The sequence below is a fragment of the Syngnathus acus genome, chromosome 3 (genome assembly GCF_901709675.1).
Source record: "Syngnathus acus chromosome 3, fSynAcu1.2, whole genome shotgun sequence".
NCBI lineage: Eukaryota > Metazoa > Chordata > Actinopteri > Syngnathiformes > Syngnathidae > Syngnathus > Syngnathus acus.
Genome location: NC_051089.1, coordinates 13,502,747 through 13,517,001, shown reverse-complemented (window position 1 = coordinate 13,517,001; position 14,255 = coordinate 13,502,747). Strand labels below are relative to the sequence as shown.

Here is a 14,255-nt window from a genome sequence, read left to right as displayed (position 1 = left end):
TTTTAAAATACGATGAAAGATTTGTGACCATCTATTGCCAATTTGACAAAAGTGTCACCTTTATGGATTTGAATTTTGCTTTACTTTTGTAACTTGTATTCTATTATGTAGTTTTGTTCAGGGAAAATGTCATTTTGAAACATTAGAATGGCTGTAATTTGTAATTTGTTGTTTCACAACATTCATTCGTATGTACTTCTCGATTTCAAACATTCTAACTCTATTTTAAACGTTAGAATGGCTGGAATTTGTCGTTCCACAACATTCGTTCGTATTTACTTCTTTATTTCAACGTTCTAACCTCTCTATTGCTTTCTTAAAAGTCACATCTTTGTGTCTGTCCTCGCATTGCCATATACATCTCATCTTACATCTCTGCTTCTAGTCTTAGCATGTGAATAATTGATGCACTATCTTGGACTCGTCTGGTGCAGTTAAAAGGCGAATGAAGTCCCGAGGACGTCAATACAAAGCTAAAAGTAAAACTGTGGCTGTTGCTTGCCTGGCTGACTTTCACAGTAGTCATGCTTTACTAATGACCCACTTTAGAAGCATCTTTTTTTTTTTTGTCATTTGCACAACTTCAGGCTTTTGCAGTCTATTCGAATCTCATATAACAGCTGCTCGGGCTAGATTCTTGCATCAAGACAGAGATAGCTCGCATGCAGCCTGCCACATGCTGCTGTTGTGATGTCAAGAAGCAGTATTTTGCTGGGCTCCATTTAGAAACCAGAACAACTGATCTTTAAGGTGGCAAGAATTAGATTCTACGTCATCCTTTCATTCGGAATTCTCTTTCAACTCCATCTTCCCGTGCCTTTGAGCCAAATGATATTTTATTAATGTTTTGCACAATCGCTAATTTGATGCATTTTTAATAAAATCCCGTGTGTTGCGTTGCGTGCACGGTCACTCCCATTCAGTGACATTGATTGAAAACCTGATAGTTTTGTACTCATTCTTAATTTGGGTTACCACCTGATTGCATTTGAATAATTTTCATCCATGACAGAAAATCAGTTGTGTCATTCAGCCCGGGGTTGGTGGGGCTGCAGCAACACATGAATGTCTTCAGGCCTTATTGACTAGCCTGACGAAATACTTGAAAATCCATCCTCTCTTTCTGAAGTTATTCCGCCAGGTGTGAAGGATTTAAAAAAAAAAAAAAGCTGAATGACCCAGATACTTGTGTCCGTGGGTGGATGTCAGAATTACATTCATCACGTCGGCTTGTATTGCTTCACATCTGTTGGATACAAAGACAGGAAAACACAAACAGCAGAACGTAAGACACATCGGTAATGGTATATGTTTGCAGCAAATGCATTTGAAAATGTGAGATTGTGAAGGAGAGGTCTGATAAGTTGGGAAGAAGTCATTGTATTCCCTCTGCTGCTTCCATTAAGATTTTTATGAGTTTGTTCCATGAGAATGGAATAGAAGCTTGTGCAAATAGTCATTAACTATAAATGAGTAGAAACCTTTGCTGTATTTCCTTGCAATAATTAAAAATGACAAGTTTTCATATTTAGATTTTACTTTTAATGTTAATATGCTCTCCAAGTACTTCCAAAAACATACACATTGAACATTGCCTGAAACACTGAATTGGGTATGAATGGGAATCGTTTGTGGATTTGTGCCCTGTGATTGGCTGAAGACTAAAATACCACTCGCCTAAAGTGAGCTGGGATAAGCGCCACCTCACCAGTGAGTGACACTTAAAAGGATAAGTGGATATGTGGATAACATTTTATCCAAGTAATGTGGCCATAGATTTAGCAAATAATTGTATTTTTGTGATGAAGTGTAGTATGTTTCAAGGCTGATTGGCAAACATGTCCAATGTTTGTAAGCAGGCCTACATATAATAGTTTCGGGGGGTGGGGAGGTGGGGGGCGTTGTACAGTTCATTCTTGTCAAAAACAAGTTGTACTGCTTTTCTTCCAGAAAGCACAGCGTTAGCGCAAGAAGTTTTTGTTTTGTTTTATACACGAGTTCCAAAGCAACTGAGGTCTAAATCTTTTTTTTGTTCGCCAACACCTGCAAACCTTTCATTGCAAGATTTTTTGTGAGATGGACAGCAGACAACACCGTGCAAATGTGGTTTTATAACTGGAATGTCAGCAAGATGAGACATCTCTACAGTTACAAGTCTGCTTCTAACCAAAGTCCGGTTGTTTTTTCCTGAACTAAGTCAACATGTGATGAAATGCAATACATCTTTTAGTGCAGAAAATTTATTCCACCTTACCTTTGCAAAAATTTGAATGATGAAATTTTTTTCTAACAATTTGATGAACATGAGGACAATATGAAAGCCTCGGTTGCCCTTCACCTCTCCGGAGTGTGACTTAATGCCTCAGAGTGTCACGGATCGGAATGGAGCAGGGTGACCAAATGCAGCTTGGACCTGAGGGAAAAGGTAGTTGGAGAGGAGGATGAGGGGAACAAGACCAACAGAACCGGCAAACTAACATAACGGACCGACCGACAGACTGACAGGGATGGCAAACAGAAAACGACATAGGCAAAAACAGAAACACAGGAACGACAAGAGACAAGAAATAATCCGACAACGTTGTGACACCGACAGGATTTAAATACGCGACAGGTAACAAGAGACAGGTGAGAATGCTCACACTGATCACACAGGAGGGGAAGGGCGAGCACACAGACACAAGGACAGAAACTATGACAATATGGACACGATCAGGGACGAGTGACAGAGATTTTCAGATCAATATGCTCGACTGCTTTTCCCACCAACCACATTCAAATCCAAAACGGAGGAAATATGATTTCAAATGTTTTTTTCCCAGTGTAGTTTCTTGTAGAAACTGAGCAGCACCACCCACATGCATTTATTATTTTTTTGTCGATTCTCATGTCCCCAGTGCAGCTTTTATTAACAGTGATTCACCTCACCTCCCCACCATGAACAAGTCACATGGCCATGAAAATCAGTGGCCTCGGCGAGCTCAGCTGGTTACTGTGGTAACAAGAACATTCACCTGGCAAACTTTTCCTCGGGGTCAAAACTGTCAGATATTTAATAATCATTCATTGTCATACACTATTGTCAAAGGTCAGTTTCAAAACAAACATTACACCCCCAAAACCAGATGACTTGTTTTTAATGCATGAGGCAACTTCACAAAAAAATAACATTTTAATTGCACTAACTTATGAACACATGTAGAATGTAAGATTGGATTTAAAAAAACTGTTGAATTCAATATGTTGTTTGAAATTGATTTTAAAATTAATGATTTGAAAACTCCCAATAGAATGTGGTTGAAGCACATTTTAATTGTATTTTTTACATCAAGTGATCTACTGTAATGCGTGAGGCAGCTTTTTTCTTTGTTTTCTTTTTTTTAAATGAAACACAATCTATCAAATTATGAAGTAACTTTACTTCCAACCATCCGAGGCAGCCTTGAATGATGATAATTATAATGGATTATTTTATATGAGCACGTATCTATAAATCTTCTTGTTAATGTTGCCTTGCCTGTTCCATGATTGCAGGTAATTGAATGTCATTTGCCATTGAAATGTTAGTCAAGTAACTGCCGAATGTTGATTTTCCCTTTTTTTTTTTTCCAGATTGACCACTATGCCCAGCGGGATTTGAAGAAGGGCCTACAGCTTTTTGGCACGGAGGGCAACGTGGGTCTGACCAACGCCTGGATGATAGTTCAAACTGATGTAAGACACAATGACCAGTTGTGGGCTCCTACAGAAATAGATTCATAAAGCTAATAGAGTCTTCAACTGTCTTGCTTTTGCACAGTCACTTGGAGGTCTCAGACTGCAATCATTTTTGTAGTTAACAGAATGTGCCGCTTTGCGGTCCCAGTCTTACCCCCCCCAAAAAAAAACATCAGCTGAGAAAAACAGCTATAATATCTCTGCCACATTCCCAACTTTAAAAGGCTGTAGTGAAAAAAGCTGACAGATAAATGGATCATCCTCTCTGAGAGGTAATCTTTGTTCTCAGCTTTCACTTTGATGTGCTTTACCCGAATATTTGTTTTAAAATTTAAAGGGAAAAGGAAGCAATTTGTGATTTTGAATAATATGGTGAGGTGGGGGAGGATGCGTGGAGCAGATAGCGCGGATGGTAAATGCCTTCAGAAGACATTAAATGACATATCAGAGACTTGTGGGCTCTTTGGGTATATTTTCACATACACCATCGAGCGATCCGGGGAGCAGTTCTGTTCCATTAGTACATAATGACAGGCCAGGCCTGCGTATGTGGCTGCGCTAAGCGTCATAGCATTTGTGTGCTTGCGCATGATCAAAGGCATTCATGCTGACAAGAGTAAATAAAATATGCAATATTGTGTGTCAGCCTTTGTGGGTGTTAATGTGCTGTTTTAGCTGCATGCAGGATGATGATGGCATGGGACAAGTCTGTCTTAACAGGAGCAGTTTGACATTATGCATGTTCAGGCAAGAATACACTGCCGTGCCATACATGTGCAGGATGTTTGTGGATCTGTGTGAGTAAAGAAGCTCCATAAAAAAGTCTAGCTGAGTTAATGCCCATTAAAAAAAAACACTTCATGTTTAGCTACACTCTCTTCACCAAGACTCCTCCATACATGCTGAGTCATTGAATAGATTAGAAGGAAGATGTCCCTGGAGCAGAGCCCGCTCTGAATAGTATTAACTCAACAAATAGCATCTCCATACACAAGAGGAGGAACAATAGGCGTCCAAAGAGGTGTCTAAATTAATCAAATAATCGATAATTAATTACAACTATTAGATCATCGAATAATTGTATAGAGCTATTTTTTTTAACCCCAAATTGTCTAAATCCAGAGACACAATTATTCTTTAGTTGGATAACAATCGACAGATACCGTAACACAGAGCGCTTATCTTGTTCTTTCCATTAAATGGACTGATTTGCAAATGTGAAACCTTGTCAAAACATGGAGCAGCACAAAAGGAGAAGATAAAGAGGTGATGAATTAAGGGGGTTAGGAAATGTTCGTTGAAGCAAATGAGATGTGCACTAAAGAAAAGTGACTCTATTGAACTGTGGGTTGGCAAATTTATAGATCCAATTCATGGCAAGTAAATTAACTTTGGTCTCTCTGTGAGAATGATAAATACTCTTTTGTCCGCAGTTCCGCTGCTGTGGAGTGACCAACCACACGGACTGGTTTGAAGTCTACAATGCTTCTCGTGTGCCAGACTCCTGCTGCCTGGAGTACAGTGACAACTGCGGCCTGGACAACCCGGGAACATGGTGGACAGCGGTAAGCACTGGCACGATGATCCATATGTTGTTGTTCTTCTCAGTCTTTTAATCCCAGCTTTGATCCCCAAACAATTAAAAAGGCTCTGCCCTCATCGTTAATTGTGGCAGAAACCTCATCTAAGATGCAGAGAGGCTGCTCATTCCTTGCTCATTTAAGTCAGCCATGGAAAAGCGATTTGTTTTACGAGGTTTCCCGATATTTGAAGTGGGTCCAAGTAGGGAAGGCCGCATGCATTTTGAGGCTGGAAAAAAGAAACTGATCTTATTAGTGAAAAATGGACCATCATGGCTGGATTTTCCTTTTATGTCTTAACTAAATATTCTTTTAGTTCATCATTTTAATGTACAGCAAAGTTTGTACAAGCCTTGTTATCCAAAATGTTGGGAAAGAAAGTAACTACACTCATGTTGTCCCAACTGGTCAACCGTGTATACTATTATTATTATTGGCACTAAAGTACAAAATCCAAGGTTGCCAAATCAATGGCAGAGGTATTCTCCTGATACAAGCCCATCCTGATAAGATGATTTGATTCATAGCTGCTTTCTATAAAATTCTTGGCTTAGAAGCCAATTATTCCACATACGTATTGCTTGGATTATTTTTTATTTTTTTTTTCAATTTGATCTAGCTGTGTTTTGTTGTCGTAAACATGCTGCAAAAGCATTTTTGGGCAAAATCATGAATATCATGAATGAAAATGAATTGATTCTCTCCCTGTTTTTGTGATCGTGACTTGAAATTATGATAAAGCTGCATAGTGAGCTAGTCAAAAAAAATCTACTTGACCCTTTGCCAGGGTTGTTAATGATTAAACACCACAACCATACCTTGTAATACAATTACTATCTACCGTCTATGTTGCACGATACAGCAAGTTTGCACCCGAAGTAATTAATGCTGCAGAAAGATACGTAAGAACATCAAATATTCATTTAAAACAAACGCCACATCCCAGTGACCAGTTCTTAACCTCTGCAAACTCTTCTGCACCGCATTTGTAAAATGGCCCGGTTGCTTGCGCTTCCTATTAACTTGTCACTTAATAACATTAGCGCTAATCTTTCAGTCATGAACTGAGCGGGAAAGTCAAGCTGTTAAATTTCTCCATCAGACCACCACCTCGGTGAATTCTATTGCAGTTTTTGCACTATGAATTTACCAGTTGGAATATTGGTTTTCTCCAAGCTGATTAATTTCCATAAACAATAGTCTATTCTTTTAAAATCCCATTCAGCCTTGTCTTCATTACCTCCAACAATTAAATAGACACTGTGCACTGCCAAAAGGTTCCATTTTCACTACGTCAAGTGGATTGACAAAATATTTTTATTGGTACTGCCATTAGGCTAAGGTGCTAAAAATGTGCGTAAACAAGCAAGTGGAGGCTCTGAGTTCACATCATTATACTAATGAATGTAACAAAGTAGTGCAGGAACAAATGGAAAACTGTGACAAAAATGTCCTCCAAAAAAACTCTCAAGCACTCAAACCCACACAATCACAGTGTGACAAACACGTATTTGCACAATTCAATCTGCTATTGCTGAAAATGTGAAGCATCAATAATTCAAACCATACATAAGGCCAAGTCACTCTTCATCTTCTTTGGGTTAAAAATTTTCCCAAAAATTTGACTGGGATTATTTTATGATTGTGACACAAGGTCGCAGGTTAGAAGTAGGATGCACTACAATCATGGCTACTTCGGGTTTTAGAAAGAAAGGGAATAAAGATGTTTAAAGAAATGCTAAACAACACAAAAATAGAGAGAATATAGTGGTGACCATTTGTATATGTTCCTGCTGGAACACATTTTCCGCTTTTCCTCTCAGCTTGCTCCGTTAGTTTCGCCACAGCATGTTATCCTTTTCCATCTAAGTTGATCTTCTGTATCCTCCTCTCTAACATCCGCTGCCCTCGTGCCCTCCCTACATCTACCAAACGTCTCTTAGGGCTTTCATCAGCTGTCGCGGCAGGAAGCTCCATCCCCAAAATCTTTCCACCAAATTATCCAAGTCTGCCGTCCCTCATGACTTTTTGCTGCCCCTCCATTGAGCTCATATCTATTCCTATCCAACCTGGTCACTCCTACAGAGAACCTCAATATCTTCATTTCCTCCAGCTCTGCTTTATGTTGTCTCTACAGTGCCATTGTTTCTGATGTGTACATCATGGCTGGTCTTATAAACCTCCCCCTTCATCCTAGCAGACTCTTATCACACAACACTAGTGACACTTTCCTCCAGCCTGCTTTGATCTCTTTTTTTTTTTAATTTCCTTTACGACACTCATTGCTCTTGATTGTTGACCTCAAGTATTTAAAATCCTCCACCCTCGCTATCTCTTCTCTGTGTAGCCTCACTCTTCCTCATCTGCCTCTCATTCCCACACATATATTCTATCTTCTAATAATCTTCATTCTTTTCCTTTCCAATGCATGCCTCTACCTTTCTAAATGTTCTTCCACTTTGCTTTCAATTCAGATTACAATGTCATCTGTAAACATCATGGTCCACAGAGATTCCAGTCTAACCTCATCTGTCAGCCGAGCCATCACTAATACAAAGAGGAAAGGGCTGACAACTGATCTTGATGCAGTCACACCTCTACCCTGAACTCTTGTCACATTTACAGCACACCTCACCACTGTTCTGCTACTGCATTATTCTCTGCGACATCTTCATGTTGTACCACAGTTCCTCTCTGAGTGCCCACATCATAGGTTTTCTCGAGAGCCACGAAGAAACAATGCAGCTCCTGACCGACTCTCTACTTCTCCATGAACACCCTCAAAGCATATAATGCATCAGTGATTCTCATCCGAAGCATGAAACCATACTTGCACAAATAATCACTTCTGTCCTGGTTCTAGCTTCCACTACACTTTCTGATTTCTCTATAGGTCTATACTGTACTAGTTCTACATGGGCACTTTTCTTTTCTTCCATTCCTTTCTTCCATTTTCTCACCTATTAAAACCCGTCAAAACCCCTGCATGCATCTCTCCATGATGCCTCAATACATCCACAGCTATGTCATCAGCACCAACTGCCTTTCCATTTTTCATCCTCTTTAGTGCCTTTCTAACACTCCCTTTAGAAATCAATGCTACTTCCTGGTTCACTGCAATTGCCTGCCTTGCTTCCCATTTTCCTCATTCATCAAATCCTCCAAGTATTTTTTCCATCTATCTATACTGGCACCAATCAACACATATCCATCTTTATCCTTAAACACCCGGCTTGCTGCATACCATTCCCCATCTCTATCTTTTTCAGCAACCCTAGTGATGATAAGCGGTTGAGAAAATGGTTGGATGGATGGTCAACCTAAATACATCTTTCTCTCCATTGTCAGACCTGACATACATATGCTTCTTGTTTGGCCTTTGCCATCTCCCTTGGCCTTACGTCACCTCTCCTCATTCCCTTAGTATCTTTGTTAATTCGTCACACTTTTGTGCGTCGTATAATTTGAATGGAAGAAAATGTTACATACCTTGAACTCGCATATCAGCTCTGACTTTCCTAACATTTTTTGATGGACCACTGGGGTCCAACAGAAATCTGTTTGATGAATAACAGTGATGCAGGCTCACTGCATTACTTTCCATTTTGATCCAGCTGAGAATTACTTTACCTTGTGCTGAGAAAAATATATACCTTTGGTTCCCTGGTGTTTCGGGCAACTGCAAAATAATTTGTGTCTTTGGTTCATGCGCCTCCGACTCACCCAATTGATTATTTAGATTATATAAATAGCAGTCACCAAATTGTATCTGTAGGTATAAATTATTGAGTGAGAACACTGCCCCTGTATGGTAGCAGCACTTTCAGCCATTCTTCACTATGTCTTAAGATGTTTTTTTCACTGATCCGAAGCTGACACAACTCAATGTCTGAAAGTTCCCTGGGGCTAACATTTGCCACCTGACCCTTCTTGCAAACCTTTCCTCCATCATTTGTAATTCAGCCTTTACGTTCTTCCTTGACACCTCGCCTCCTTTTTGTCACACCCTTCCATTTTTCATCCAAGAGGGCACTGCCCCAGTCCTCCTTATTGATATAACTATTCCTCTTCGTCAGGGACACTCGGAGTTTTAAAAAAATGATTTTCAAGTGTAATTGAAAAAAAACAAAAAAAACGTCTGAGATAGAGGCGGTGTAAAAAGAAAGTTCATGTAAGGTATGCAGTTTTAAGATGGTGGTTCCTATCATTGTTGAAGGTACTGAACAGGAATACTCTCTCATCAGGACAGGTTAAATTAAGATAATTTGTACAGCGCTGTAAGAAGGTGCATTTTTAGAGAAGGAAAGGAGGCAAATTGTTGTCTGTATAATTGCCCTAAACATCCAGTGATACTTGTAATATTCTTCAGTGGCCAAGTCTGTGGCCTACTATATAGTTTGCTTTTCACTTACTAATTCTGGTTCAAACAAATGTGAGGAACAAGCAGTGAGTAAAGGTCTGGCAAAGCATCTGCAGGGAGGAAAATCACATTTTAGTCAGGTACACGAACCTACTTGAAGTGTACAGACAGAATAATAAGACAGACTAAAGCAGGTGTGTCAAACTCATTTTTGTCGCGGGCCGCATCGTAGTCATAGTTTCCTTCGGAGGGCCATTACAACTGTCAACCTAAAAAATTGTATGAACGTCTCATGTATATAGTATAGGTTACACACCAAACTAGTTTTGAAGTCAGAGACTAGTAAGAATTGTTCAAATTTTTAAAAAGATGAATGGTAATAGAAATTGCAAGAAAGATCTCCATTTTTTTAAAAGTCAAGACAATTTGCAATTTTAGTATTGACAGTCGATACACAATGTAATTACACTGCGGGACTAAAGCGTCTATATGGCTGACCCGGGAGTAAAAATGACAACAAAATGTTGCACCCTTGACTATTCTCTGGGAATACTTTGTGCAATATTTGCGAGTCTCTGTGCGAGTATGTATCCACTCGTCTCGAAGAATATTTATGATGTCAGAGATTGCTGGTGTTGGACCTGAGAGATGGTCTGCCTCAAAATCTCCTTTTGAGTTGATCCCAAATGTGCTTGCACAGCTAACCTTTGCAACTTTGCACTTTATGAACCCTGCTTTTTGCACTGGGGCACACCTATGCTGGAACATAAAGTACCCTGCGCCAAAATGCTGCCATTGAGCTATTGAAAAATGTCTTGGTGAGATTAAGCATTAAGATTGGCAGGTATATGCACACTGAAATCATGACATGACTGATGACAGTCCTAAGACTGCCATTCGCCTGTTTAACGCATCTCCTGTTTAACGCATCTCCTGTGTGTGTGTCTGTGTGTGCGTGTGTGTCAACAGCCGTGTTACGAGCGGGTGAAGGACTGGCTTAATGAGAATCTGGTGGCCCTTTGGATCTTTGCTCTATGCACGGCACTTACTCAGGTAATTAGAGAGACTTCCATGATTTGTGAGTCACTTTTTGATATTTCCACTTGCATACGGGCACTCTGACTTGTGGTTAGGTAAACCTAACATTTCCAGCGTCCTTTGAATTAAGTGCTGCCGCAGGATTTCTAGGGACCGCAAAAGTATGTTCGCACTGAAGACCACATCGGGGGGGGGGGGGGGGGGGGGGGTTGACATTCCATAAAACTCTTTTATCTCCTTCGCGGCCGATTGCTACGTGACATGCCTGCACAACAGATAAAGTGAAATACTCCGTTCTTGAAGGCATCAGTCACGTGGTTCTTCTGCAGCTGCAGGCTCATTTGTAGTCAGCCATTAGACTCTCAGCGGTGCTTTGAATCTTCTAATACAGCAAATGAACCAGAAAGTAGATGTAATCAACTTAACAGTGTTTGAGCGTGTGTGTAATTATGGCTCATGCAAAGTGATGCATTACCTTTTTTCCCCCCAGAGTAACTATTTGGGAAGTATGCAAAGTTGGCCACTGCTCAATGAGCTTAAACGTAAATACAAATCTCCCTAATGATTCTCTTGAAGTGCAAAATATGTGCAGAAAAGCACTTTTTTTTAAGTGTTACATTAATGATGACTAAAGTGAATAAATATCTGTATTTTTTGATAAATCTCGGTGTAATGTAATGCTAAGTCAGCTTTACTCCAAGAGGTTTTATTTTTTTTCCAACAGTCGCCTTCGACTGCAAGAACAATGATTGTATTGGGCAACTCATTATTTGGTCTTCAAAGTAATTCAAAGTACAATCGAAATGAAATTTAGAAAATATATATCAGAGAGGATATTTCTGAGTCATCCTTCGAATTATTATCTCCTCCATTTATTGTTTTATTATGTCATGACAACATCAACGTTAGTGCCTAGCTTTACATAATAATGTATATTGCACATCAATAACAATGGTACCTTGGCTTTTACGAGTCTCCCTCTAATGAGATTTTTTTTTAATACAAGCCATTGCTATTAAGATGCATTTGACGACTCTACGTGGTTCACATAAATTGTCAGTAAGGGTCAAGGAGTCAATATGTGCCCTGCAATTAACCAGTCCAATTTGCCCAGCCTCTTGCCCAAAGAGATCTGCGATAGGCTTCGACTCAACAGGATACGGAAAATGAAGTTTTAGTTTTATGGATGATGGGTGGATACAGATACTACTACTACTACTACTACTACTAATAATAATAATAATAAGAATAAACTAGAATAGAAACCAGAAGGAAAGGGTGAGCACTTCTCACCTAATGGTGGTCTTGAAAGCATAACACTGACCTAAGCAGTGGGAGAATGTTATCCAGTGTCTTGCTCAAGAACACTTTGCCATGTGAACATAGAGAGCGGGAGACTAAATTGCTGAAGCTGCAGTTTAACCGACAACCTGCTATATCTCCAAGTCATAAATCATCTGAAAGGTCATGTATTACGACACGCTTGTGTTCACTTTACTTCCCCTGGTGTTAAATGATTGTGATGAACTTGTGTACCTTGGGGTCTATTTCATGATGTCACTCTCTTTTATGTGTAAACCATATTAATAAAACCACTGGTGCTTAGTATGAGCTCACGTAAACTTCATTTTTTATGTCAAGAATGACGTACATCACATAATTCTAACACACTTTTCTGTTCCTGGGAGCGTCAAGCATCACTCACTGCTCACGACATCAGATCCACAAATGTTGTCTTTGCAAAGATAACAAAACATATTGCACATTTGACATTAACCTCTTATTACAGTTGCAGCTTATTGAAATGTAGAACTGCACTACGATGTTCAGAAAGCCGTTTGTCACCAAAGTATTGGGAACACCTGCCAATATAAAACAATGCAGCTCTGCATCTTCCGTCCACTGTGCTGCCCCTTAATAAAAAAGACAGTAAAGATAATAGTGGTTAGTGATAAACAGCGAGTCGCCCAAAGGGCAGCCAATATTAATTTGCAGTAAAAGGGAAAATATTGGCACATTTTTGACAGCTCATAGATTAGATGATGTAGTAATTGAGTGTGGATTAATTGACAAATCCTAATTCAAAATGAATATGAATAATGAAAGCAGAAAGAATCGATTAGACATGAACGTTTGATGTTTTCCAGATCCTAGGCCTGGTGTTTTCCATGACAATGTTCTGTCAGGCAGTCAAAGTCGAAACCTTCTACGCTTAACACTGAAGCCTGGCGTCCGTGAGCACATCTGCAACATTACTGCACTCAAGGGGGGACGGATGCAGCTTTTCTCCTCCTGACGCATTCTCTTCTTTGTGACCTTCCTTCTCTGGTGACCTTTCGTCAGGGACGTTGCTCTTCACAGCTTGCCTGCTCATTTTCCAAAAAGCACAGTCCCAGTGTAGTACGTTTCCTATCATTTGCTTTGTGTCAATTACTAATTTCTGTGATGCATTTTACCTAGCAGTATAATGAATGTTATGCAGTGTAAGCCTTTTTTAAATGTATTTGTTTTAAATTATTTTGTTTTTATGTGTTTACGAAAGGAGAGGCTCAGTTAAGAAAGTGCACTAGTGAAGTGCTGCAAGTGCATGTACCCTGTGATGGTGTGTATTAAATGTTTTGATCTAGTGAGCAGTCAGTGTGTCATTGCTCATCATCAAATGCTTGAGGCTTTTAGTGTGTATTCATGTCAAAAATCCTTAACGTGACAAAGACTAGTGCTGGTGTAAATAGAAACAATGTAGTCCACCTAAAATAACTCCTCGGCTCTACAGAACGAAGCATAGCATTGTATGGTGGCTTTGCATGAGGCAGAAGAATCATACCATTGTCAATACAAACATTCTCACAGGTATTTAAATTCCATAGCACACACAACACAGCCAAATGGCCCTCGGCTGTTTCTCCTCCAGCTCCGACGAGAGCGCCAATGACAAAGATTATTCTCGAGCCTTGGAAGCCTCCATCAGGTCTTTTCACTTTACCTCAAATTCATACACTTATCTTTGGCTGTCAACTGTAATCCATACTTATAACACACTTGAGATAAAGTGAAGAAATTTTCCCAAACGCTTCTGCAGTTAGTCAATGCAGTTTTGGCTGTTTTGGGAGCTCCCTTGAGCAAAAACCGCAGTCACAATGCCTCTGTGTACCATTACGCCTTTCCTTAATTGAACAATTTACTTGTGCTGTGAGTTACGTGTATGAAAAAGCAATATGACAGCATTCTATCCCAAAAGAGACAGTCACTGGAAAAAATAGTGTGTTGAATTTACTCAATTTCATTTTCTCAAGTGTTTGCAAGAAATATTATCGAGATCAAAGTCAAAGTCTGCTTTGTCAATTTCTTCACATGCCAAGACACACAAAGAAATTGGAATTATGTTCCCACTATCCCACGGTGACAAGACATGGTACACAATATACATACAAGTAAACAACACAAAAAAACAAAACAAGAAGGCACAAACAATGAATAAATAAGAGTGATGAATAAATAATAAATAAACAAATAACAATAAATAAGAGGAGCAAAAGTTACATTTAATAGGTCGACTGCTT

General features: G+C 39.5%; 1 protein-coding gene across 4 annotated transcripts in view; it reads left to right on the top strand.

Moving 5' to 3' along the window:
* Window positions 1–13,328, top strand: part of tspan4a (tetraspanin 4a) — an 84,549-nt gene extending 71,221 nt beyond the window's left edge. For all 4 annotated transcript variants that reach the window (XM_037247745.1, XM_037247744.1, XM_037247743.1 and 1 more), the window contains 4 exons: window positions 3,613–3,714; window positions 5,151–5,282; window positions 10,627–10,710; window positions 12,843–13,328. In XM_037247745.1, coding sequence (XP_037103640.1) covers window positions 3,613–3,714; window positions 5,151–5,282; window positions 10,627–10,710; window positions 12,843–12,911 — 387 coding nt within the window. In that variant the 3' untranslated portion in view covers window positions 12,912–13,328. The remainder of the gene's footprint in view (window positions 1–3,612; window positions 3,715–5,150; window positions 5,283–10,626; window positions 10,711–12,842) is intronic.
* Window positions 13,329–14,255: the final 927 nt, after the last annotated feature.